This window comes from Corylus avellana, chromosome ca1 (assembly GCF_901000735.1).
Source record: "Corylus avellana chromosome ca1, CavTom2PMs-1.0".
NCBI classification, from domain to species: domain Eukaryota; kingdom Viridiplantae; phylum Streptophyta; class Magnoliopsida; order Fagales; family Betulaceae; genus Corylus; species Corylus avellana.
Genome location: NC_081541.1, coordinates 42432624 through 42458778, shown reverse-complemented (window position 1 = coordinate 42458778; position 26155 = coordinate 42432624). Strand labels below are relative to the sequence as shown.

At 34.3% G+C, this 26155-nt stretch overlaps 3 protein-coding genes and 1 non-coding gene across 5 annotated transcripts; all 4 read left to right on the top strand.

Moving 5' to 3' along the window:
* Positions 1-315: 315 nt before the first annotated feature.
* On the top strand, positions 316-10344 carry LOC132167658 (2-dehydro-3-deoxyphosphooctonate aldolase). Its single transcript, XM_059578671.1, has 15 exons — positions 316-425; positions 1166-1212; positions 1321-1418; positions 1906-2002; positions 2943-3008; positions 4669-4728; positions 4891-4965; positions 5082-5166; positions 5649-5707; positions 6089-6133; positions 6419-6517; positions 6813-6860; positions 7033-7080; positions 8344-8423; positions 9981-10344. Exons 2-14 carry the CDS (start codon positions 1177-1179, stop codon positions 8398-8400), a joined length of 873 nt encoding a protein of 290 aa, XP_059434654.1. The 5' UTR covers positions 316-425; positions 1166-1176; the 3' UTR covers positions 8401-8423; positions 9981-10344.
* A 2214-nt stretch (positions 10345-12558) lies between these two features.
* On the top strand, positions 12559-13116 carry LOC132172677 (agamous-like MADS-box protein AGL29). Its single transcript, XM_059584222.1, has one exon. It carries the CDS (start codon positions 12559-12561, stop codon positions 13114-13116), a length of 558 nt encoding a protein of 185 aa, XP_059440205.1.
* Positions 13117-15818: 2702 nt separating this feature from the next.
* LOC132189564 (uncharacterized) lies at positions 15819-22617 on the top strand. Of its 2 annotated transcripts, none has more exons than XM_059604316.1 (12): positions 15819-16231; positions 17295-17854; positions 17940-18029; positions 18125-18364; positions 18846-19067; positions 19173-19464; positions 19549-19874; positions 20036-20145; positions 20251-20354; positions 20448-20524; positions 20619-20712; positions 20930-22617. In XM_059604316.1, exons 1-11 carry the CDS (start codon positions 15976-15978, stop codon positions 20709-20711), a joined length of 2370 nt encoding a protein of 789 aa, XP_059460299.1. In that variant the 5' UTR covers positions 15819-15975; the 3' UTR covers position 20712; positions 20930-22617. The 2 variants fall into 2 exon arrangements, with proteins under 2 accessions (XP_059460299.1, XP_059460292.1); XM_059604309.1 differs by having other exon boundaries at positions 20902-22617.
* A 912-nt stretch (positions 22618-23529) lies between these two features.
* Positions 23530-23601, top strand: TRNAW-CCA (transfer RNA tryptophan (anticodon CCA)). Its single transcript has one exon. It is a non-coding gene; the product is annotated as a tRNA-Trp (tRNA).
* The last annotated feature ends 2554 nt before the right edge of the window (positions 23602-26155 follow it).

The window sequence follows — 26155 nt, the reverse complement described above, 5'->3', positions numbered from 1 at the left end:
AGCTAATGGTGAAAACAAAGCAAGACCCACGAGACAAAAATCAATTTTGCACCCGACAATATAGTTATCAAAGAAAAAGATAGAAAGAAAGAATTAAAATACGTAGCCCTCTGCTTCTTCCTCGTCTTCTTCTTCTTCCTTTCTCTGCTTTTGTTGAACTTCGGCAGATCCAGGTGAAATAAACGTTTGCTTCCACCGTTTGCTTTAAACGTTTGCCTCTTCTTTTCCACGACGTCGTTTGCCTTGAACAATCTGAACCCTCAATTTTTATAACCGCAGATGTGCGGTACTTTTATTTACTGCATGGAAGCCGGGTCCGTCAAAAAGAAGAAGAAAAAAAGCTAGCAAATTTATTAATTTTGCACTACTCAAGTCTCTCGTCTCTATCTCTCGCTGTCTCGCTCTCGCGCGTCTGATCCACTCAGGTAAGTCCTTTACTTGATACTGTGCTCCGGCACTTCACGGGCTCCAACACTGATTCCTTTGAAATTCTGTTTCAATCGGATTCACTCTGGATAGACTAATTACCGATTTCTATTATTGATTTGTGCTCTGTTTGGTTGCTCAGAAAATGTAAATTATTACTTTGAATTGGCTTAATTGAAGTCACTCTTTTCCACTTCTATTTTGTTCTGAATGGTATTTGGTTACTGCTTCTTACTATTTGTCCATTTTGCACATTTCGTTTCTGATTCAAATTCAACTTCGCTGTTCGCTTTATGCCCATAAATTCACCAAATTTCACCAATGTATTCACAAATGTGTGTATGTATGCGTGTCTTTGCATACATGATGCCTCTGTGCGTGTATGTATGTTCATGTGTATAACGTAGGCATTTACATGACCATAGTTGTTTGTGTGTGTGCGTGTGTGTGTGTTTGTAATGTACAATACAACAATGTATGTATGGATATGACAAGTCTATATATAAATCGTGGAAGTGATGCATACATAAGCAAGGAGCCTGTCTGAGCAATAGGGTAATCATAATTATGGCAAAGTGTTAAGTAAATTGCTTGTACGAATCGGTTTTTCTATATATGTTTGATGATTTGTTGGTTTTTATAAGAAAATTTATACTTATTTTCTTGTGCTGAATATTCTTGTGGCTTAATTTTCTTTCCTCTGAAAAATTCTTATATGTGGCTTTCACTTGTGTCTCAGCTTAGTAGAGGATGGATTCATCAGCAGCTCTATTTAATCAGCTCAAGGTTTTTACTAGTTAGCTTTTTTGATTGACTATCTTGTAAAATACATGCATTAGATTGTGTACATGTAAAATGAAACCCTTATGCTTTATAGTATATCGATCTTAACAGGCAGCGGAGCCATTTTTCTTGTTGGCGGGTCCCAATGTGATTGAATCTGAGGAGCATGTTCTTCGGATGGCCAAGCACATAAAGACTATTGCGTCAAAGTACGCCCCTTTGTTTGTGATATATGCCTTTGTCTTCATAAGAAAAATAAGTGTTTTAATGAAATGGGCATAGTTTTGTTTTGAAATTGGTTGAGGAACTTTTTCTTTGTCGTATGGAGTTAAAAGTGTCATCTCTTTTTCCAAAAGTTGTATTACTTGTGACTTATATCTGTACTTTGTGCACTGTTAATGAAACATTCTTATGAAGTATATTACTTGTTATAGAATGAAGTTTTATTTAAAAGAACACCCCAAAATTTATACCCATGATACACCTGCATACATCCAAAAAGGATAACTTCAAATTTCCTTTTTTTTTTTTTTTTTTTTTATATTTTCTGTTAGTAGTTTTTTACAAGACGCAAAAGAGTAGATTTTATTCTTTGGTAGTTGTATCCAAGAGACACAGCAAAAGAAATTCAATTTAGTTGTTAAGTAAGCTCATGGAGTTCTACAATGATATAGAGTTTATTTCCAAATCTTGTAGAGTTGGGTTGCCTCTGGTTTTCAAGTCAAGTTTTGATAAAGCTAACCGAACATCCACAAAATCATTTCGAGGCCCTGGCATGATTGAAGGCTTAAAGGTTTGTGATGTTATTATTTTGTTCTCATGCATTGATGTTTTTGAGGTTTTGAATCTTGATAATGCAGGATGTCTCATACATAATGGAGGGGAATATATTAAAAAAAAATTGGAATAAAATTTGAAATTTTCAATGCTACATTGTGAACTTTACAAAAAAATAGTTTATACGGTAACGGAGAGAAGAATTCATTGAAAAACTAGGGAGATACATGTGGTTAACAAAGGCTGGTTCTGCTGTTTGAAGAAGTTTTCTGGGGAGCAGTTGATAAATTTTCATGCATCTTCTGAGATATGGAGAAGTTTCTAGAACAAAAACTTTCTAAACAAAGGAAGAGCTATTATGAATAGTAATTAAGACCACTATAGGTGCAAATGCATGCCATTTGTAGCTTTCATATAGCACTGGATCATATTAGAGTAATAAAGACATCAAAACCACAGAATCATCAGATTAAATTTGTTATCCTCTTGCAACATGTAGTGTTGTCAGCTTTAGATTTGGATGTTTCTTTGTTAAAATTATGACTGAAATGTCAGGGTACTGTAGATATAAGGTTAAGGTACAAATTGCTCAAAGAAGCATTTTGAGTAACATATTCCTTAGATATCTATGAACTTTGGATATGAAACTAAAAGATTTGAAAAAGGAAACAATGAAAGATGCCAATTTTCAGTATCATTAGATGTTGAGACTCTGCTTTGAGTTTTAACAGATACCATATGCATCTTATAGTTTATCTATTGTTATTTGCTGATTTGTGGACTCTTGTGAAAATTGTTTACAATCAAATGTGGCATACTCAAGAACCATGGTTACTTATCTAGAACTGTATTTTTCTTGCTATACATGGATTAAGTAATTTGAAAAATTAATATAGAAAATCCAATAAAGTTCCAATAATTGTAAAATCTTTCTTATTTTTCATCTTTATTTGCAGATACTTGAGAAGGTTAAAATAGCGTATGATATTCCTATAGTGACTGATGTGCACGAAACTATCCAGGTAAGGTTTTCTTTTACAGGGGTACTCTTGCTCCTTTCGTTTTATTTCTACCTAGACATCTCTTTTCATGAGCCTGCAGCCATACTTGTTGGCTGGGTGCACTCCTACGGAACCAGTGTTGAATCATAAATTGGCTTAACAGCCAAATTTATCTTGATTATTTACTGCTTTCTGCCTTCAGGATGATGTGTTCATATGTATTTCATCATATGAATCCTTTGCAAGCAAATGAGAATATCCATTTTTTCACTGTTTAGGGAAGATCTGAGTAAACTACATTTTGCTTTGATATAAATACATTCACTAAATAAATTGTGTTTCTCATGAGTATTTCTTCATTTATACTATATGACTATAAGTTGATGCACTTAACTGTGAAAAAACAAAGAAAAGAAAGAACCATGGCCAATTTATAATGTACTTTAATACTAAGAAATCTTGATTTTGGACTTGAGCAATAGACACCATTATTTTCAGCTAAAATGGATCTATTGTAATCAGACATATCATCCTCATACTGAACTCTTACATTCTTGTATGTTTCAATCATTCTTATTTGATCCTCGTACTGAACTCTTACATTCTTGTATGTTTCAATCATTCTTATTTCTCTATGGTTTTCCAGTAACTCCTCTTTTCTTTTTCGTTGTGGATGTAGGATAGATTAAGGGAAATCTGTCTACATTTGTTGTGGGATTTAGGGTAGGTAGAGTTATGAATTTTTGGTTTTTTTTACAGTGAGGAATAGGCTTTGCGGTTTGTAGTTTGAATTTTGGTTTGGAAAAGATATGGGCTAGAGGACAAAGAGGGGCTGAAATAATGAATGGTTGGTTGCAGGAATTTACTTCAGCAGCTGTTTGAAGGGTTTGGGGTTGGATTTGAAGGATTATTTGGTGACGAAAGGTTATGGAACACATGGAGGTTTTAGGACTTCAGGTAAATAAGGGAAAATGGTCTGGTTTGTACTTTTAAAGAAGGAAGAAAAGAGAGAATTTTCTTGCTGTTCAGGGGCTGTAAAAACAGTGACATGAACAATAAGAACGTGCCTAAGAAGAAGAAGGAGAGAGAGAGAGAGAGAGAGAGAAGAACACACTAAGAACAACATGCGCCTAGTTAAACATTCAGTAATCCATTTATTGAAACTTTGAATACATTGAATTTTATAAATAGAACATTGGATGCTAATTGCTCTGATAGGATTAGGTAAACAAATCTTGATAAAACCAATAAAAGACTCCTAGTGCTATTAAAAGTTCTATAATAATCTAAACAACACATTTAAGAAACAACCCTGAAGGAATAAAATTATGAGATTCCAGATCTGGCTCTATACAGAAGAAAGCACCTACTCAACTAATGACGTTTCTAGAACTATTTTAACCCTATATCACTTATAATGTAAGTTTAGAAACCATGTAAGTCTTGCTTTATTCGAATGTTGCTTGTTAGCTCCACATATGAAAAGCTCTGAGTTGCCAAAACTGAGAATTACACTAAAGTCAGTAACTTAAGCCTTATTCCATGGTTGTATGAGTTGTCAATACCCTTTTTCAAAATGAAGTGCTGCTACCAGTATAAATAACATGGAAAGTTTGGAACTGGTGCTATTCAAAATGTCAAAAAAACATTTGAATAATGCTTTTATCTTTTCTTTTGCCAGTGCGAACCAGTTGGCAGAGTTGCAGATATTATTCAAATTCCAGCATTCTTATGCCGGCAGGTTAACATTTTTTATCTACTGAAATTTCAGAATCCACATGCTAAGTAAAATTTTCATCTTTAATGGACATGATTCAGCCAATTTCATTTATCTCACTTGTGACCTCTCCTTATCCAAAAAAGTATATAAATCATTTCTCATTGTCACATCTTACAATAACAGACGGATCTTCTAGTTGCAGCGGCCAAGACTGGAAAAATTGTTAATATCAAGAAAGGCCAGTTCTGTGCTCCTTCCGTGAGTACTTTTATGAACCTGACAAATTGGAATCTATGTTTACGTACTCCAAATTCAAGCCTTTATGCTTCTATATTGTACTTTTCTTCTAATTGTATATTGTTCATATTTTGCAGGTCATGGTAAATTCTGCTGAGAAGGTTAGATTGGCTGGAAATCCAAATGTGATGGTTTGTGAGAGAGGAACCATGTTTGGTTATAGTAAGTTTCTGGATTTGGTTTCAAATGCTTTATGTCACATTCTTCTGAACCTTTTTTTTTTTTTTTTGGTAATTTTGAAATTATTTATCTTCTTAAGTGTGTGATTTGGAGTCTTTCTAGTTCCTCCAAATTCTTTATTGTCTTGAACTTGGAAAGCCCTTTGGATTGATATAGCATGTGATGCAACAGATGGTTGATGACTGCAGCAGAGCTGCTACTGTTAGTTCATTGTTTTAGGCTTTTGCCAATGTGCCTGTGCCCGTCACACTCTCTATGCAATAAATGTTTAAGTGGAAGCTAATATAAATTTTTTATGAGTCCTTTGTTTTCTTTAAAAATTTAATCATTTGGCTTGGCTTCTGAATTTTCTAAGGTTTGAATGGTGCTTCAAACATATTTGGATATTGGATTCAAGTCAATTCAGCATTACTGATATTTCCATGCCAGTTTGATTGATCCTATATTTGATTGTTGGTTTGTAGATGATTTGATTGTTGATCCTCGCAATTTGGAATGGGTGAGAGAAGCCAATTGTCCTGTTGTAAGTCAATTTCTTATCTACATCACAAATGATTCTCCATATTGTCATCTACCAAGCTTTAATGTTGTTTTTTTCCTCTTTTTTAGTAAATAATGGATAAACTCGATTGTGGAATGGTAGAAACAATAGCTGGTTTAACCCAATGGCAGAGATATAACAAATTTACATTTAGGTGATTGGTCTATAGTGACCTTTAACTTCTTTCAAATATCTATTCCTTTTAGCTAATCCTTCTTTCTTTCTTTTTTAAAAATTGATATGCTCAGTGATTTTGCAGTTTTTGAATCTTAATGTATTGAGGGTGATATTTGCTGCATGCTGTCTCTATACACATACTTTTATCTGGAAGACCTACTGATCTGATTAGGAGTTTCACTACAGGTAGCTGATGTCACACACTCATTACAACAGCCAGCTGGGAAAAAGGTGTGGTTAATCTTGTGTTGTAGAGCTGCTTCTATGTGAATTGTGTGATTTTTAGCCAATTCTTTACTTTTTGAAAAGAATTTAAGCAAAGGAAGATGACTCTATTATTCATGTTTAAAGAGAGGTCAAGGATATCACCCTTTAAATATATGCATATGGTTGGCAATTTTGTGTGGAAATGTTTTAGTGCTATTTACAAATTACTGCAGGATGCTCATTTCCAAATTTACTTTTGAGTTTGGCTTTTCTCATATCAATGGTTTAAAATTCTGCTTTCTCATATAGCTGGATGGTGGAGGTGTTGCTAGTGGTGGTCTTCGTGAATTGATACCATGCGTTGCAAGGACAGCAGTTGCTGTTGGAGTGGATGGGCTTTTCTTGGAGGTACAGGGAATCTGCTAAGCTGATCATTTGTGATTTGAGTTGGTGTGAAACTAGAATGTTTAGGGTTAATAATCAAGTTACAAGCAGTACCTCCTTCACCTCTTACCAATGTTCCTTCTAGTATGCTAGGAGGGAGGAACTGTCTTCAGTAAATATTCTCTGATGTCCAATGAGGCAATATGAATTATAATTGGACATAGAATTGTAAGAGTATGATACTCTCATTATTATTACTTTTATTTTCTTTTTTAGTTTGTTTATCACTAGGTTTCTAAGAGCCTCTTTGGGTGTGTAGGTGCACGATGATCCTTTGAATGCACCATGTGATGGCCCAACTCAATGGGTGAGTTTTATATATATCATGTTTGCTCAGATTCATGGAACTTTTCTCTGAGAATTCACTCCCTTTTGAGGTTGCTTCCACATGTAGAGAATATATATATATATATTTTTCTTCCCAGAAGAGTATATTGAAGCTGTAAACACTTTAATTTTTTGCTTATTTATGTAAATAGCCTTTGCGTCATTTGGAGGAACTGCTGGAAGAGCTTGTGGCAATTGCTGTAAGTCCATTGCCATATACTTAATATGACTTATAATTCTTGTGTTTTAATGGCTAGGAACTCTTTTCTTTAGCAATACATGTACATGGGAAGCGTGAGATATAAGTTATATGTCATGTGCATGTGGTTGTTGAATTCTTGGTACTGCTGCAGTTTTCATCGTGATATTCTACTGATTGGCCAAATGTACTTTCAGCTCCCCGTTTAACTTCTCTCCTCCTACTCTTATCACTATCATCCAGTCATGGTTCTCTCTGTGCTGGACTTGTATCTTCAGCCTTGAATATCTTTGTGACCTGGCATCCACTTCCATAACCAGTAAACGGTCTTACCTGTAATATTTAGAAGTATTCTTTTTGAGTTCTATTGGCGGTCTTTTGTTACACTACAAAGAATTATTGGCCTTATTGTTTGCTTTTCTTCTCAAAATTCTTCTTGCATAAGAACCAATTCATTACTTATAAAAATTTAAAATTAAAACAGAAGTACTTATCTAATTCTTCCTTTGTCTATACCAATTTCATTTTCATCTTCAAAATTATAAGTAAATGAGAAGCAATTACTACACTTCAATTAACAGCTCAAAAACACCATCATTCTGCATTTTGTTAGAACTGAAAGGAAAATAAACTGCGACTCAAATGGCACTTCCTTCCCATAGAAAGAATGGATAGAGGGTGAGGTCGTAAGTTCAAAGACCACTGGATGCATGTATAACTTGCCATTAAAAAAAATGAATGTTGGAACTGAGAAGATATAGTACAAAAGCATTTTGAGTTAGCAGCCATACTCTCTTGCATGACATTGGAATATTTTACTGCAATCTTCATGACTCAGTTGTAATCATTATTAGTTTGGATGGCACTATGAAAATTGGAGCCATTATTACAGAAAATATATGAAAACTGAAAATGTCATTTTATGAAATTCTAGAAATAGTTTTGCATTATCAATCATCTTATTTCAATTGCTATGAGAAAAAACCTGCTTAATCTATTTTCTATGTAAAACCAAATTAAATAATTAAATCTATTTGTGATGTCTGCGTTTTTCTTTATCTTTTGAAATTTAGTTGGAACTCAATTAACTTGGATATTAACCCCCTCTCCCTCCATGGTAAAAATAAATAAATAAATAAAGAAGAAATAAATGATCTAGAGCAACATTATACATATCTTGGTGCATGTCTTCCTATATAATGTTCAATTGTCACTCCAGACGTCAATGTTGACATGGATGTTTTCCTCTATTGGCATCTTGTAGAGGGTAAGCAAGGGAAAGCAACAATTCAAGATTGATCTCACGCCGATTCGTGATTAGAGAGACTAGCACTTCTCTCAATGGTAAGCAGGCAAAACCTTTTTTTCCTTTTTTTTGTTTCCTCCAATTGGCTAATGATTATGTTTGCTTGTAATATAATATTTAAAATACTATAAAACAATTGTTTTCAGTATAAATGCATAAAAAAAATGCTTTCATAATTTCAATATTTTCATTTGCAACCAAAAGATCTTCGTTCATGATTTGGGGGATTTCAAGACTATAGCAAGCGTGATCACAAATAGACTATTACTGGAGTTTCTTTGCTCTTTCTGATAACAAGTATGCTCTTGCTCTTAGTGTCTCTTACAGGGTTTCAATTTCTTAAACTTTTTTTTTTTTTCTCTTGTTTTTTTGATAGGTGGGTTTCAAGTAGTTATGCCTGTTTAAAATATATATACATATAGGTTTCTATGAGCCACTTCGAGTTTAATTGAAGTTGCATGCCTTCTGTAGTTTTTTTTTTTTTTTTAATATTTTGTTTCTTATTAAGTAAAAGTTGATATTGCTTTGCATCATGTAGCTGAAGGTACCACTCATCTTTGAATCTAGAAATATCTGTGAAAATTTCCAGCATAAAAAGTATTGTTGCCATTGTATTTCTGGTTGTTCTCCAGTTTCTGTTTATTCCGGCTATAGCCAAAACAGTTGGTTTAAAAGATATTTCTCAATATCATGCAACTATTTAAATCCATGGAATGAGCTGGTGATTACCATTTTGCTTTTTGGCTGGAGATAATAGGTAGGAATCTGAGGGGGTTAGTTTAAGGGCACGTTTGGGATTACGTTAAAGAGCTTAAAAGGTATTTTTAGTACTTAATAAGTCATGTCAAACAAAAGCTGGCATGTTTGGTAAAAAAATTCAATAGTATTTTTTTATTCAAAAAATGACCAAAATGCACTTTTGGCAAAAGCTTAAAAATGAAACTTTTACCAAAAAGCGCCTTTTGACTTGAATGTTATATTTCTTAAACGCAATCTCAAATAGACTCTAAGATATTTATTATAAATGAAATTATTCACATTCTTCCAGTTTCTGTATGATCAATCTAGATGTGATTAGGTGGTGTTCTAGTTTGAATCATCCTCAATTGGAAGGAAATGAGAATAAACCCACTCCCAATCCACAAATTATGAGTCGAATAAGGAAACAAGAAGGCATTGAAGATGCATATTGATATGCAGCATGTAGGGCTCACATCAAGGAAATCCATTTTAAAGAGGTCTAGTATTTTCTGTGTCAAAAATAAACCTTGCAGCCTTGGAACACAAGGTAGAACCATTTATATTGTTAAAGTGATGCTATTCTTTATACCCATTTCACATCGTAACATATTGTAAATAGCTTTTCTTTTGTTTTTGTTTTAAGTGGCTGACATGATAAACCACTTAAAATACGTTTACATTGGTCAGTGTAAAATGAGTGTAAAAAGTAGTATTACTCTATGAAACTTATCATTTGGATGAAATCGATCATTAATGCAAATCTTGGGCATCTGTTCTTATCCCTTTATTTTTCAAATTTTCCCAAATATGATTATTCTTTAATTTATTTCTTTTTGCAACTGCTATATTTGCAGGTTAAAGGATGCAGACCAGAATCAAACTTAAGAAAATATCCAAACAGAGAGAAATGGAACTACTTATGTTCTGGTTCATGAATCATGAGGGTTGCTGAGCCTGTAGTACCTGGAAAAATTATTAACCATTGTCTTCGTCTGCGCGTGCACTCAAGTTTTTACATGGATTATCAAAATGAAAAATCTTCTTATCCCAATAAACCAGGACTTTTAGTCAAGAGTCGGCTTTAATGAAGCCAAGTCAAGTAGAGCGTTGAATGTTCAAGTTCAATTTGTTTATTTATTTATTTATAGTATTTTGGAACATGGGCCATGTTTGAACTTATTACTGTGTTAGATAATCTATTTAAACTTGTTTCATTTATTTTTCGAACGAATTTTAACTTGTTAATGAGCTTTTCAATTAACTTATTCATTCCATATATAAAGCTTTATTTTTTATTATTATTATTTTTTTTTTGGCACATGAATCTGATGAATCATGATATGTCAAGCGAAAGTCATGTAACATTAATTGATTGGTCTAACATGACATACGGTTAATTAATTGGATAATAATTTATAAAAAAAATTAATTAATTAATTGGACAATAAATTGATAGAGCGACCTATTTGAAATCGAAGAAAAAGTTAAGACTTAATTGTTGAAATGAAAAAGGGGAAACTTCAGAAAGTACCCATGAACTTTCAGGCGTTTTGACAAGCACCCCTGAATTTTCAAAACTCTTACTTAGGTCCCTTGAACTTTAGTTTGCTCTCACTTTGGACCCTTTTAACGTTAAAGTCAAATAATTTGACTTTTATACCCATTTTACCCTCAACTAAAACTACGTCGTTTTGGACTCCAAAACTACATCGTTTTGGGCTTCAAAACTACATTACCACCCAACCCAAAACGATGTTGTTTTGGGCATAATATTAAAAGGAAATCGAGGTGGGTGAGAACCCTCAGCGATACGGGGTGAAATGGAGATTACTAAAAGACCAAGCTCGCTGCTAACCGTTTGGGTGATAGAGATGCGTTTGAGGGTGGTGGGTCTAAAAACTTTTGGTAAGGGGACCACCCACACTTGGCCATGAACCACCCCCTGGGGGTGGGTAAAATGTGTATAAAAAGTCAAATTATTTGACTTTAACGTTAAAAGAGTCCAAAGTGAGAGCAAATCAAAGTTTAGGGGGCCTAAGTAAGAGTTTTGAAAATTTAGGAGGTGCTTGTCAAAACGGCTGAAAATTTAGGGGGCCTTTATGAAGTTTACCCAATTAAAAATAAAATTTAGAGACTAAATTTAAATCATTTGGAAACTTGGATTAAATTATTATATATATTTTTTCTTCGTTCCAACATGCAATATTCAATATGAAAACCGCTTGGAGTACAAGAGCTTTTACTACAATTTTCATACAAATTGACGTGCATAGTCCTCTATGGGCATTAATAAGGCAATTGCTAATTAATTAAATTGACAAGTTAAATTTTTTGTTTAATCAATTTGTAAAAAATAATTAGTATACTAATTATAGCCTATCAAATCAATTTAAAAAAATAAAAATGTAGTAAAAAAAATATAGTACTATTATTAACACCCATTTACTATTTTTTATTTAATTGCTGTTGTCACAATGCAATATTTGTGATACACTCTGTTTGGCTTAATAATTTAAACGGTGGTTGGTTTTTTCTTAGGTAAAGTTCATATACTCCCTTTAGACTACCATTAAATTGATAATGTCCCCCAAACTTTTAATTGCGATAATGTCTCTCACAAACTACCAAAACATTATCAATGTCCCCCCTAAGACTAGCAAAAAGATAAAAATGCTCATATATATTTCTCAATAAGACAAAAATACCCTTATAAATTTGAAAAGAAAAATAATTTTTCTTATTTTTTTTAAAACGAAAATTTAAATTAAAAAAACGATTTTTTTAAACGATTTTTTTTAAACGAAATTTTTTAATTTTTAAAATGGAAATTTTTATTTGAATTTTTCTATATATATTTTTTAAAAAAAAATCGAAATTTTTAAATTTTTTTCTTATAAAAAATGATTTTTTTTTTTTAATTTTAAATTTGGCCGACCCTTGATTTTTTATTTATTTTAGTTTTAATTTTTTTTTCGAAGTTTTAGTATTTTTTTATTTTACTAGGGTAGTTTCATCATTGTGGAGACATTGACAATGTTTTAGTAGTTTGAAAGAGACATTGTCACAATTGAAAGTTTGAAGAAAATATTGTCAATTGGGTTGTAGTTCGTGGGGCATGTGGACTTTTCCATTTTTGTTTTTTTTCTAATTTGCTGGGAATGAAAATTGCTATACAAATATGAAAAGGAAACGTGCAACCCTCACGTTTGGGAAAGGGAATATCTTTTTCCTTTTTCTTTTTTGAAATGGTTGGGGAAATTTCTTTGGATAAAGTTTCTTTATATATATATATATATAGAAGGAATTAGAAGCTTTGTTGTGTGTACACAACAAAAAAACCCTTGCTTTCAATATTAGGGTTTCCTCTTCTCCCAAACTAATCCTCACGTAAATAACAGAAGAGGAGGAAAGCTTTTCATTCCATAATCATCCATGGTGAGACCAAGAGGCATGGGTCGCAGCAAAATTGAGATCAAGAAAATAGAGAACAAGGACTCCATGTACTCCACCTTCACCAAGCGGCGCAACGGCCTCTTTCGGAAGGTGGAGAAACTCTCCACCTTATGCGGTGTTGATGTCGCAGCTATCGTGTTCTCGCCAAAGGACAAGCTCTATGCCTATGGGCAGCCGTCGGTGAACTCCGTCGTGGACCGCTTTCTACGAGAAGAAGAAAAGCCCTTGCATGGGGATGGGATTGGTGGAGATATTGATCCCTCGGTGAACTCCGAGATCATGCACGGGGATATCGGAGATTTCGTGAGAGCCAAACAAGAAAAAGAAACGACTGTTGCTGGAAGGAGCGAGGGTGGCGGGTTTTTGTCGAATGAGCATATTTGTGGCATGGAATTGCATGAACTTGAGCAGTGCAAAGATTTCATGGAAGAGTTGATGAAAAAGGTGGCTGATCGAGTAGAAGAGACGGTGAGGAGGAGGGTCTCTTTGAAGGATTTTCTGCCCATGAATTCTAGTCTTCAAAGAAGACTAGATTAATTCTTCATTAATTAGGGCAATTTGTGTTTTCTTGTTCTGTAAGGTACCGTGTCTTTTTCTCTGCAGCTGTTCCATAGGGTTTAGGGTTTAATAGGCAGGATTACTAAAATTTGTAATATTTCCTCTTTGTGAAAAATTAGTTCATTAATTTGTGGTGGTTTTTTTTTTTTTATTTAGCCTCCATTGTGATAAAGTTTTTGTTTTGAGAAAAATTTCTCTTTCTTTATAGAGTTATAACTTCAATCAAGTTTTTGTGTAAATTTGGTCTACTTAGAACACTAAAAATAATATATCTCTTCACACCAATTAATTTTCTTTTTCTTAACAAAATATCTCATCTACAACACATCAATCAATAAAACTACGTTGGTTTTGGAGATTTTAATGTTGAGAGCTCGGAGATGGGTGGAGGATTCAGAGGTTGGTGGGCGTTGGGTTAGAATGAATGAAATTGATTTGAATTAAAAATACCAGAGTTTTAATTACACTATATCCGGATAGAATGTGCTCTAACCTATATATATATATATATCCACCATTGATGTCCCACATACACCAACATAAACGGCACCCATAGCCCAAAAAGGCAAAAACCCTCCAACCTCAAAAATTGCCCTGATTTGTTGCAGCAAAAGCCATCAACACCACTTCACAGTTCACACCTTCAATCCAAAACGTTCCAAAAATGATCACCCATTGCTGTCGTTTCATAGCTACACTCAATAGAAGAAGAAACTGATGCGAACTTCAAAACACATGATCTCCAATGGTTACTTCAAGTGAGTCGAGAACTCTCAAAATACAGAGATTGTATTATAATACCAATATTCAACTTCCTTTCATTCATTAACAAATGCCATTCAATAATACAAATAGTCCTAAGGTGATAGATGTCTATCGATCATAAATAAAACATTATCACTTAACTCCTATATATCCTAATAAAATACAACTACTCTTCTTATGTAGAGAGAACTCTTATTGATAACTCCTATCATCTCTACAATTCTCTCAATAATATCTCTAATTATAAGGATCTTATCAGAAACCAATTTTGTAAATCCAATAGTTGATGTAAGGAAGAAGGTCAAAATAAAATTTGTTATTTAACACAACAAACCAGTTTGGCACCAAGAATTTTCAAACTGAACTTGAAATTAATTTGGAGATGACAAATGTCTTACCTTTTAAAAGGCAGTGCTAAATATTGTTTTTTTTTTTTTGTTTTTTTGTTTTAATCTTATAATCTGTTTAACAATGATAGTGTGACATTCTAAATCAATCATTTGATCTTATTTTATTTAACAATGATTAATTTAAAAAGTTAGTTGAAAATGTCACGTTAGCTTTTGGATGAATGTTGGATAGAATTATAATGGCTCTGCTTGGTAAAAGATTATGTAGTGAATTTTTTGTTTCAAATGTGATATAGAGTAAAGAAAAGTTTTGAATTTTTTGTAGAGAAAAATAAAAAAGTTATGTTTTATTATGAGTTTTTTGTTTGAATAACAATAAAAAAAATGATTGATGTTATATAAAAGTAAGAAATTAACTTTTTTAAAAAAATTAGAGTTGATTATCAAAAGAAGCCAATATATAGCATTCCTCATTTTTTAAAAATGTTTTGTGCTTTAAGTTATTTGTTAATGGTTGTGACAAAAAAATATACAGTATGTTTATTAATATATTTTAGGGTTTACTTTTATTTTTAGTTCTAAAAAAATGTTTTTGAGCATGTTTGTATTACATTGGAAAATAGAGCTTTTAAATTTTTTTTTAAAAAAAGCTTTTAGAAGAAAACAAAATTCATTTTTAAGCTTTTTCCAAATGACACAAATTTCGTCCAAACTTCCTTGAACCTACTCTAATAAGTGACATGGTTTATTCAACATTTTTGGATTTTAAAAAATTAATGTTTGGATTCCTAAATTAGTAGAATGACAATAAATGACAGTTAAAAGTTAAAGAAAACATGTAAGAGATTACATTTGACACTTATTAGATTAGGTTGAAAATTTTTTTCTCCAAACCAGTTTGAAAGAAATTTCTGTCATTTTCCAAAAGTGGGTTTAACATTTTTAGAGTGAAAATGTCAAAGAAGTGATTTTGAAAATTTTTACCAAACATATCAGTTTTTTGTTTGGTACAACTTTTTAAGTATTAATTATATATAAAAATATTTTTTAAGCTCTTTAATACAATCTCAAATAGGCTTTTAACCTAACCTAAATATCTATTTCTATATATATATATATATATATATAGATAATTTTTTATTTTTGTATATTTATAGCCATAATTTTTTTTTTATAGTTAAAAAAAAAAAAAAAAAAAAAAAACCTCTGTCATTGTCATGGATAGAGATTCGGTGCAACATAAACTGCCGTATCACTGTCTGTTTCTGGAGACCCTACCCCTATATTAGATTGTAATCTTAAGCACAGCGTCACCGACTCACCAGCGTACGAATCATCCTCTAGAGGGGAGATGATCAAGTGCATCACGGACCACAAATTTCTCAATTTTTGTGACCCACCAGAAGGTCTTCACAAATGATCACCAATAGTTTCACGCCAAGTGTACCCCAAGCCACTCACAGCTTATCTTTCCTCCTTGAGGACAACACTCAACAAACCCCACGCACTGCGGACTAGGATATAAAAGGAACCCCTATTTTTCGAATCAACTCCCGCATTGCTGTGTCTCTTTCTCTCTCTCTCTAGGGTTTCGATATTCTCTCCGCTAGGGTTTCATTGACCTCCAGTTGCGAATCTTCTTATCGCAATTCTTTAAATTTAGGGGTTTTAAGTCCCAATTTTTGAGAAGTTTTAGTCTTTGTTCGACGAAATTGTGAAAACAATGCCTCCACGAACGGTGAAGAGAGGTGGGGGGTTGGGGCCGCGGAGAACGGCGAGAGCCACCAGAGGGGCCCAGAAGGCCCAGAGTCAGCCGCCGGAGGCTGCCACCGAAGAAGTGGCGAAGGTCGAGGAGGTCCCCGTTCAGGCTGTGGAGGAAGTCAAGGTAGAGAAGAAGCCAGTCGTCGAGGAAAAGCCGGTTCCGGTCGATCTTGAACCGGAGGTGAAACGAGACGTGAACGTTTCGGGTCCGGAGAAAAGTAAGTTGTGATTGTTCTGAGTCGTCTAATTTGATTTGGGTCTGACGGGCTTGAGAAAATTGAGTTTGAATTATAATTATTATTACGTTTTCTTTTGTTGTTTATTGCTTGATGGTTATGTTGCTTCAGATCCAATGTTGTTTTGCTCCGTTAGGCGGGCTGCTTTTTTTTTTTTTTTTTCTTAGAAGTTTTTGTTTTTTGGTAAAGAACAAATTTGTATGGGTTGGGCTCGGAGAAAAGTAAGTTCTTGTTTTGGATCATTGAATTTGATTTGGGCCTGATGGGATTGAAAAAAATTGAGTTTAAATTATAATTATTATCTGTTTCATGTGTGCGTGTGTGGATATTGTGTGGTTGAATTGTTGGAATTGTTCAAAGTTTTTCTGTATGGAATTATTGCAAGAAAAAAAAAGGAACGTTTCTTTTGTTGTTTATTGCTTGATGGTTGTTTTGCTTCAGATCCAATGTTGTATTGCTCCGTTTAGATGCTTTTTTTTTTTTCTTAACTCTTTGGTTTTTTTTTGGTAAAGAACAAATTTGTATTACTTTGTGGATTTTGTGTGTTATTTGTTGGCCTGTACTTGATTGAGATCGACGGTGTTAATGGATGGGTTGGGAAATACTTTTATGAGTGAGAGAATGATAGAGTAGAAAGGCGTTCAATGGGAATGGTTCAGCTGGAACTTGTGGTGTTCAGTCCACATTTGCATGATCAGGGGCTGAGGCTTTTGCTTTTGGTTGTGCATTTACTTGTAGTTATTTTGATCAAAATTAGTTACAATGAAGAGGGCATGTCATTTTGTTTTCCTTTACATGAGAACACCATTTTTGTTGGAAACCTAGGGTTACAAGTGGATGGTTATATTGTTTATAGCTCACATGTGAGCGCTTTGTCATGTATTGATAAGATATCTCTGTGATAATTATGAGAAACATATAAATACCAAGAAGGATGAGGACTTTTTGTGGGTTCTGTTAATTTTTTATTATAAGTTTCGTTAAGAATATTGAACTTGAGCCTATTTTGACGGGGCTGGATGGATCCCCCCTTATTTTGTGACAGAAGAAGAAGAGGTGAAGGAATCTGTTGATGAATATGAAAAAGATGAACGGTTGGAACTAGAGGATAATGACCCTGAATATGAACATGAGGAGTATGGTGGGGTTGATTATGATGAGAAGGAAATAGAACAAGAGGATGTTCAGGAGGTGGGGGATGAAGGAGAGGAAGAATTTGAGGAGAATGTTGATGAAGAAGAAGAGGGTGATATGGTTGAGGAGGACATGGAAGATGTTCATGAAGAACTTGAGGGCGAAGAGGATGATGAGCAGCATGCTGGTGAGGAGCAGGAGCATGCACAGCTGGTTGATGCTGAGGAAGAGGAGCACAATGAAGTTGTGAAAGAGAGGCGCAAACGTAAAGAGTTTGAAGTATTTGTTGGTGGTTTGGACAAGGATGCAAGTGAAGATGATCTTAGGAAAGTTTTCAGTGAAGTTGGTGAGGTTACTGAAGTCAGGCTGATGATGAATCCTCAGACTAAGAAGAACAAGGGTTTTGCATTCTTGCGTTTTAAAACTGTGGAGCAAGCAAAACGGGCTGTTACAGAGCTGAAACACCCAGTGGTAATCTTTGATCTTCTCATAGTTTGAACAGGAAATTTTATTCTTCACGTTGTAAATTATATTTATGTTAATGACTGCTATCCAGATCAATGGGAAACAGTGTGGTGTTACTCCAAGTCAAGATAGCGACACCCTTTTTCTGGGTAACATATGCAAGACATGGACAAAAGAAGCCGTAAGTATATTGGTTCACTTAATGCCACCTTCAACTTTATTAGTCATGAGCTGGAGTTGCTAAATGCCTGATTGTGTTATCAATCTTGGTTTCAGCTGAAAGAGAAGTTGAAACATTATGGAGTCCATAATGTTGAGGATTTGACATTGGTTGAAGATAGTAACAATGAGGGAATGAATCGGGGGTTTGCTTTTTTGGAATTTTCGTCTCGTTCAGATGCCATGGATGCCTTTAAGCGTCTTCAGAAGAGAGATATTGTGTTTGGAGTTGATAGGCCTGCAAAGGTTTCTTTTGCAGATTCTTTCATTGACCCTGGTGACGAAATTATGGCACAGGTAATCTTTTGGGTCTAAATTTTCTGCCTTCTATTAGGGAAACTGCAACTCCTCATGGTTTGGCTCTATTCCGACCTTTTTGTTTATCATGGGTGTACCATGTCAAGCTAGGGATGCTAATAAGATCTTGTCTTGAGTAATGTATACTTACTATTACTTATGGAGAATTTAGTTTGGATATGTGCATCTACATATTCTTTTATCACTAAATCCGATTTGTGGTTGAGTTACAGTGATATCTTTTTGACAGAGTAGATTGAAGTTCTCAGAATCTGTGTCTGGGCCTTTTTTTTTTTTTTTTTTTTGGCTTTTGTATTTGTTGAATCTACCCTTGAATGTTTACTCTTTTACTTTTGGTGAGGAGAATCTTTGAGCATTCATATTAGTTTATGTGTAGCAGTCGAATAGGCTTGCTATACCCTTTAATTGAACATGCTTAGTAAGTATTTTGGAATTGCTGCTCACATACTTTAAGTTACAGGTTAAAACTGTATTTGTGGATGGTGTTCCTGCTTCATGGGATGAGGACCGTGTCCGAGAGCTTCTCAAGAAATATGGAGAGATTGAAAAGATTGAGCTTGCCCGGAATATGCCAAGTGCAAAGAGAAGGGATTTTGGTTTTGTTACATTTGACACTCATGATGCTGCAGTGACATGTGCTAAAAGCATTAACAATGCAGAGTTGGGTGAAGGAGATAGCAAGGTTAGTCTTGGTTTTTAAGAGCTTATGATATTTCAGATTTTGCTCAATGTTGTACTTGCCTCGTTTGTGCATGGCTTTGTATAACAGTTTATGGTCTTATTTCAGGCTAAAGTTAGGGCCAGATTGTCAAGACCACTTCAGAGAGGTAAAGGAAAACATGTTAGTCGTGGAGATTACCGACCTGGGCGTGGGGTTGGGAGAGTTGCCAGGAGTTCATGGGGTCGTCCAGCACCACGTAGTCTCCCTATGCATGGAGTAAGAGGAATTGGAAGTCGCATCCCACCAGTCAGTATGAAGAGACCTGGCGGCTTGAGAGATAGACGCCCTGTTGTGTCCATGCCGACAAGAGGCAGGCCCTTGGCTCCTCCAGCTAGGTCATATGACAGAAGAGCACCTGGTATGCTGAATTTCATGTGTTCAATGACTGCAGGCCTGCATTTTTGCCTATGAATAATTATTTCACTTTTCAATTTATTGACAGTTCCTTCATACCCGAAGAGTAGCTTGAAGAGAGATTATGGTCGGCGTGATGATCTTCCTCCTCCAAGGAGCAGAGCTGCCACAGATTATGGTCCTAGGGCTGTTCCAGAAAGACGCCCATCATATAGAGATGACTACTCCTCCCGTGGTCCTGCTTACTCTGATATTCCTAGAACTACATCACGTCCAGCTGCAAGGAGAGCTTATGTGGATGATGGCTATGGCCAAAGGTTTGAAAGACCTCCTCCTCCTCCTCCGAGTTACCGTGAGGGAAGGGCTCGTGATTATGACACCATTTCGGGGTCAAAACGACCATATGCTGCTCTGGTTAGTGTTACTGTCAATATGGTCTTGTTCATTTAAAAAAAAAAAAAAAAAAAACTGTCAATATGGTCTTTGCTACAATATGCCATTTTAATATCATATTCTGTTTTCCCACTACTTTCATATTTGAGTAATTTCTGAAGTGCATCTGATATGTGCTCCAGGATGATGTACCCCCACGTTATGCTGATTCGGGTGTCCGCCAATCTAGGGCTCGATTAGATTATGAGTACAGTGGTGGTGCTTCTCAATATGGGGATGCTTATGGTGATAGGTGTGTTGTTGTTTTCTGAATTGAAAGCAGTTTTACCTCTCCGTCTCCTTTTTCTTACCTGTGTGTAGCTGTGGTAACTTACTTTTCTGTGTTTTTGGCTGGTAGACTTGGGAGATCTAATCTAGGATATAGCGGAGGCAGAAGTTCTGTCTCAAGTCAGGATTCACATGGGCTCTATAGCAGTCGTCAGGGCATGAGTTATGGAGGAGGTGTGTTAAGTTGATAGCAATCTGATTTGACATTCACCACTTAAGTGCATTTGTTGAAGTGATCTTGTTCTTTGATTTTGCTTGTTTTTTCAGGTTCTTTCGGCAGTAGTGATGTTGGTGGAATGTACTCATCAAGCTATGGTGGTGATTATATGTCCCGTGGAAGTGATGTATGCTTCTAACGTTCTCCATTTGAATGATAGTGTTGATCATCAAGTCTTTAGCTATTTAGTATAGTTATTCTATTTCTGGCATGTGTCACAGGTTGGTGGTAGCTCTTACTCATCAATGTACTCTAGTCGTGGTGTGGGTGGCAGCAGTTACATGGGAACTGGTGGTTCTGGATCATATTATTGAGGTATGTTTTTATGCTGCTATTGTGTTCTTTGGTAAAGTGCATAGGAATTAGGTAGTTTAAGTGTCTACGTATCTTTTAATTGGAGAACGACATTTTCTTGGACGCATGGTATCTCTTTGATTTTCTAAGAGGTGTGCTTGGTAAAACTTGGGAGCAGTATGGTCACAAATGAATTTGTCTATGGAACAGATCTGACATGACAAAGATGCTGCTGTAGGATGTGAACTAAATCAAGCTTATGCTTTATGATGCCTCTGGTGGAGTGAGTGTTGCCAAGCTTAAAGGCCCCCCATAATTGTGGGAGTGTTTTACCGAAAGGGGCTGTGTTGGTTGAAGCCATCTTAGAAATCTATAAATGTGATTAGTTTTTAAGTCGGAATTTTATGCTGTATGGAAAACTAAAGTTATTCAGAAATGAATTCAAGAAGTGATTAGCATGTGGTTATGTATGAATTACATATTTTATTTTCTATATAAGACTCCACTTGATGGACAAATGTGGAGGTGTGCTGCATCATCTGTTCTTCTGGACAGAACATGATGAGATTGAGGCTTTTTTCTGTAATTGGTTAAGGGATTTTTGGAAATCTTCTTGTGCTTAAATTCGTTGGAAAAGTTCTGGTTATTTCACGGGAAATCTTCTTGGCTTCTTCTACTAGACATTTTGGTTATCATGGACCACATGCTCTTTCCAGCAATACAACCTTTATGAATATGGAGGTGAATAAACAAGCTACTTCCTGAAGGTAGTAGAAAATATTGAGCTTGTTTGGAACAGCTATGAAGTATGAGAAATGAGGTCATAGATTGTTGGCCTACATGTTAGTCATTTTGTTTTCGTTTGGTTGATATAGATTGGGAATTGTATGTCATTGGTTGTGGAAAACTAGTGCTACTTCCCAACTCATTGAGAACACTCTAGCTGATGGAATGTAGAAGACAAGATTAATGGCATGCTAATTAATAGTTTGTATGTATTTTTGTTTGAGGAATATCAACTGACCAACCCCTGTACAATGGACTAGTCTTTTAACCCTGTGAGAGCTTCATTTGGAACTTGTCCCCTACTAAATTATTGGTAATATAAAATCTCAGAGCTTGTATAATTAATGGAGAAGTTAAGGATGGAGAACTGCATTTGTAATCCCCATCTTTCCAGAATTTTAACAATCCAGAGGCCGCGCCTTCTTGTATGGATCATAAACAGGTGCTGCTTTTCAAATTGGTTGAGAAAAACTTGGGGATTTGGTTACTGCCCCCACTCTGAGGTTTGTTCTACCAAGGATTTTCTTCTATGAATAAATTATCGAGTTTTACACCTTTTCAATGGCTATAGGACCGAGTGATTTCTTAATAAATTTTTGCAGTGTGAGTCTCAAGTTTTAGCTATTCATTTTTTTTATTATTGGAAGGCTGCTGTTGACTTTGTGAGAGAGTTGAGAATGGTTCTTATGCAAGCTGTTTCTTATTAGGCTTCTTCTCGGGGTTTATTGGGATATGGCTGTGTGTCCATCTGTTTCTGGATAAATCAGGCATTATTGATTCATCCAGTGGTATGTTGGAAATGTTCTTCCCTTGGTTTGAAGTGATGAGTATTGGGTTTTGTATAGAAAACTTCCATTAGGTTATGGGTCAGACGAGAACTAGATAGTAATATTAATATGTTTGTTTTTGAGTGTGAATTTTAACCATTTTTGTATGCTTTTAAATAGAGCTACCATTGGATTCCAGTCTCTCACAGGGCGTAGCTCCTCGCAAGTTGTTGTTTGGCTGCCTTGAAACTCTTTTAGCCTTTCAGGTGCTACATCACCTTGTACTTAATTTGACACTGTTTTGTGTCTTTATATACAGTTTCTGTGAAATGAAGTGATAATTCTTGTAATTTTCTCTCTCTCTCTCTCTCTCTCTCTCAAACAAGCACACGTATGTAGAGACACCTCTGAATTAACAAATATAAGGTGGTTGTGTTGAACACTGAGATGTGCCAAAAACATAGAAGATGGAATGAATGGTTTGGTGTTTGCTATGATAGTCAGCTCTCTATACGCAAATCATGTGAAAAAAAAAAATAACAAAACAAATGTATTATCTACTATACAATACTTGCTACAAGAATGGCTGGTAACTTGTAAAATGTGACTCCTTTAATAGACATATCACATTTTTATTGTACAACTATTGTCCAAGTTATCGACTATTTTTTTGTTTTAACGAAGATTAAGAAGACTGTTATATCAACACTGTGGAGATAAAAATGTGGTTAAGACTGCTTTATCAACATTGTGGAGATAAAAATGTGGTATATGACATTTTGCTTTTATATATAATGCTTGGGTAGTGGGGAGTTATGTTAGAAACTGCATTATTATCCGTCAATACTATATATGAGTCCCATCTAATTAGTCTTTTTAAAAAGAAAAAAACAAAAACAAAACAAAATAAAAATTAACTTCCAATCATCTAATTAGTCTTTTTAAGAAGAAAGAAAAAAAAAAAAAAAACAAAAATCAGTTGAGATTGTCACATTAACATAATTAAAGAAGTGTAGACTCTTTGTAATGGATAATATGAGACTGCGGCAAGCCCATTATCAAATTTCACTCAAATATTCAACGATACTTGCAAAATATATTTCCATAAAGAAAGAAAAAGGCTTTGGGGGTATTTCTGGTTGGTCCGACAACTTTGGTAATTTCATTATGTCTTACTAATTTATTTGAAGAAAGCGCCCCTCAAACACAGGTTAGCAATTATAAAGATTTTGGCTTCTAGCAAATCTCATAGTGATAATTATATAAGAGGGACGTAAGTCAAGGTGGATCCGTGGCGCAATGGTAGCGCGTCTGACTCCAGATCAGAAGGTTGCGTGTTCGATTCACGTCGGGTTCATTTTCCCAAACCTTTTTATCGTTTTTGCCAGCTATATAAGTTCAGAAAAAAGCTGAACCTCAATTATAAGTCAGATATCACGTGGAAACAAATATTAAAATGAAAATTTTGTTAATTGAATTCTGACATCATTAGCCTAAATTTTGACAACTTTTTGAAATAATAATAATTAATAAACAGCTTAGTATTAAACACAAGATTAAGGTTGCATGATGATGTCATGGAGAATAGCATTTGGAAATAGAAGTCAATTCCAACTACTCATTGCAATCACCATTTGAGTCCTTGTCGGAAGAAAAATTAATTTGATGATTTGGAGAGGTATTTTATTTGATCAAAATTCAATAATAATCGATCATTAGTTCAATGACGATTTTATTAGTCAGATCATTTTTAGAGTGATACAAGAGTGACTTCTAGTATTGCTTTCAGGAAATTTAGTCATGACTTGGAACTACAAAAAATCATATTGAAGTGATATGTAGTAGCCACATCTACGCTATCACCCAAAAATGACTTAGATTGCGTTTGAGGAGTCTAAAAGTGCTTTTAACATTCAAAAATTCCGTTTGAAGAAAAAAGTATTTGTTTGGTAAAAAAATTAAAACTGCTTTTAAGAGTCAAAAAAGCTCAAAAATTGCTAAAAAACACTTTTAGCAAAAGCTTAAAAATGAAGTTTTTGCCCAAAAGCTATTTTTGACTTAAAAGTTCTATTTCTCAAATGCAATCCGAAACAGACTCATGGTCAAGTTTGAGCTTTCCTATATAATACATTATAAAGCTTAGTTTCACCTAATAATTAGGCAATGTGAAACTTAGCATCCATGACTATCTTTATAAAACATTCACTATATGTGAATTACTTCTTATTTTCTCATTATGGGACTGGGTGTCATAAATTTTATCATGAACAATGTTGATCCTTAAACGCCGAATCAAGTCGGGGCATTAAAGGCATAAAGTTTAAAGTAGTGCGGGAGAGGCCCTCTCTATCTTAAGGGAAGTCAAAGGTTGAATGCTATATGTTTTTTTTTTTTTCTAATGAATGCTATATGTTATCCCTTCAGCTATAGATTGACGCTCAAACTTCAAAGGAAAAAGTCTCTAGATAACCCTAAAGAAGTGGCAGAGGAGGAAAAGGTGTTCATAAGATCTGGTGCTGAGTTGCAAAGGGAGCAAAGGATGGCTTGATCATCATTCAAGGGAATGAATCAAAGAGAGTGTGTTGTGTGAGTGGGGATACTATATTCTAGATCAATTTCCACATAAACAACTTCAGCTTCTGATGAATTTTCATGGAAAGAAGTCTGAGGGGCAGGTGAAATAGATGAACCACCAAGGATGAACTCGAGTACATTGGAATTAGATGGGCCATCTTCTGGGGTTGTTGAATATTAGATCACCCACCAAGTCCAAGTTTTAAGTCTTTAACATACATGATAAGTTGCTTGGAAAAGGATATAAATTTCCCATAGATTTGAGTTTCCAGCTCAATATTTAAAAGTGTGGTGTGACATTTAAGCACGTTAAAAATGCTATTAAAAAAGCACGTAAAAATAAATGAATGACACTTTTAGAGATTGAAATTTTTTTCCAGCAACCAAATTTATAAAAAATTCATGTCCAAAATTCCATAAAAGGAATTAGTGTAGCTTCATTTTTAAATTTTTGTCAAAAGTGTTTTTTGACCATTTTTATGTTTTTTGGACATTTAAAAACGCTTTTAATTTTTTTTATCAAACGAATATTTTTTTATTCAAACAGACTTTTTGAGTGTTAAAAGCATTTTTAGATCCATTAAACATAATCTAAAACAGATCCTTAATGTAGCATTTCTCATTGGTAATTAGCCAAACTTTTTTTTTTTTTTTTTTGACAATGAAGAGCACTTTCCCTATCTGATCCTATCTGATCTTTTAGGTGATAGGCTTGCATAGACATAGTGTTCTACACCCTGTCAATCTCATATTATGACTATGTTTCAATTCAATAAGGTGGTAAGGGGCACTAAAATCATGGTACAAGGATAAAGGAAAAAGCCCAATATATTTAAAGGAGGCAAAAAATAATTTTTTTTTAAAAAAAATTCACATCATCTAAATATAGTTAATCTCTAAAGAATAATGGGTTAGCTATCTGGTAAAAGAATTCGATCTTTTCCTTGAGCATCTCATGCGGCAGCCGGTAGTAGCTGTTTTAGCTACCTAAAACACAATTTTTTATATTTTAACTATTACATTTTTAATATAAATTTTAACATTATCTATTCCACTCTTTACATTATTTTATTATCATTTTCAACGTAGTAAAGGGAGAAACCATTAAAAAAAATTAAAAGTAAACCATTACCCTCAATATTTTATTCACTGAATATGAAAGTTCACTTTGCTAGATTCAAAAAAAAAAAAAAAAAAATGTAACCCTTTTTTTTAAAGCATCTATCAGAGAAGCTTTCTAGGAATCAGGTTGAGGACAGGTTGCATCCTCAGACCATATTTATTTAATTAATGGCTTGAGTCTAATTTTACCTCTTATTACTACATAATAGACATCA

What these genes read in the sequence shown, in the direction of transcription:
- LOC132167658 (XM_059578671.1), top strand. Translation starts at nt 1,177, where the DNA reads ATGGATTCATCAGCAGCTCTATTTAATCAGCTCAAG. An exon ending in GCATGATTGAAGGCTTAAAG is followed by an intron (nt 2,003 to 2,942) that starts GTTTGTGATGTT and finishes CTTTATTTGCAG; the next exon opens with ATACTTGAGAAGGTTAAAAT. An exon ending in AAGAGCTTGTGGCAATTGCT is followed by an intron (nt 7,081 to 8,343) that starts GTAAGTCCATTG and finishes GGCATCTTGTAG; the next exon opens with AGGGTAAGCAAGGGAAAGCA.
- LOC132172677 (XM_059584222.1), top strand. Translation starts at nt 12,559, where the DNA reads ATGGTGAGACCAAGAGGCATGGGTCGCAGCAAAATTGAGATCAAGAAA.
- LOC132189564 (XM_059604316.1), top strand. Translation starts at nt 15,976, where the DNA reads ATGCCTCCACGAACGGTGAAGAGAGGTGGGGGGTTGGGGCCGCGGAGA. An exon ending in CGTTTCGGGTCCGGAGAAAA is followed by an intron (nt 16,232 to 17,294) that starts GTAAGTTGTGAT and finishes ATTTTGTGACAG; the next exon opens with AAGAAGAAGAGGTGAAGGAA. An exon ending in ATATGACAGAAGAGCACCTG is followed by an intron (nt 19,465 to 19,548) that starts GTATGCTGAATT and finishes ATTTATTGACAG; the next exon opens with TTCCTTCATACCCGAAGAGT.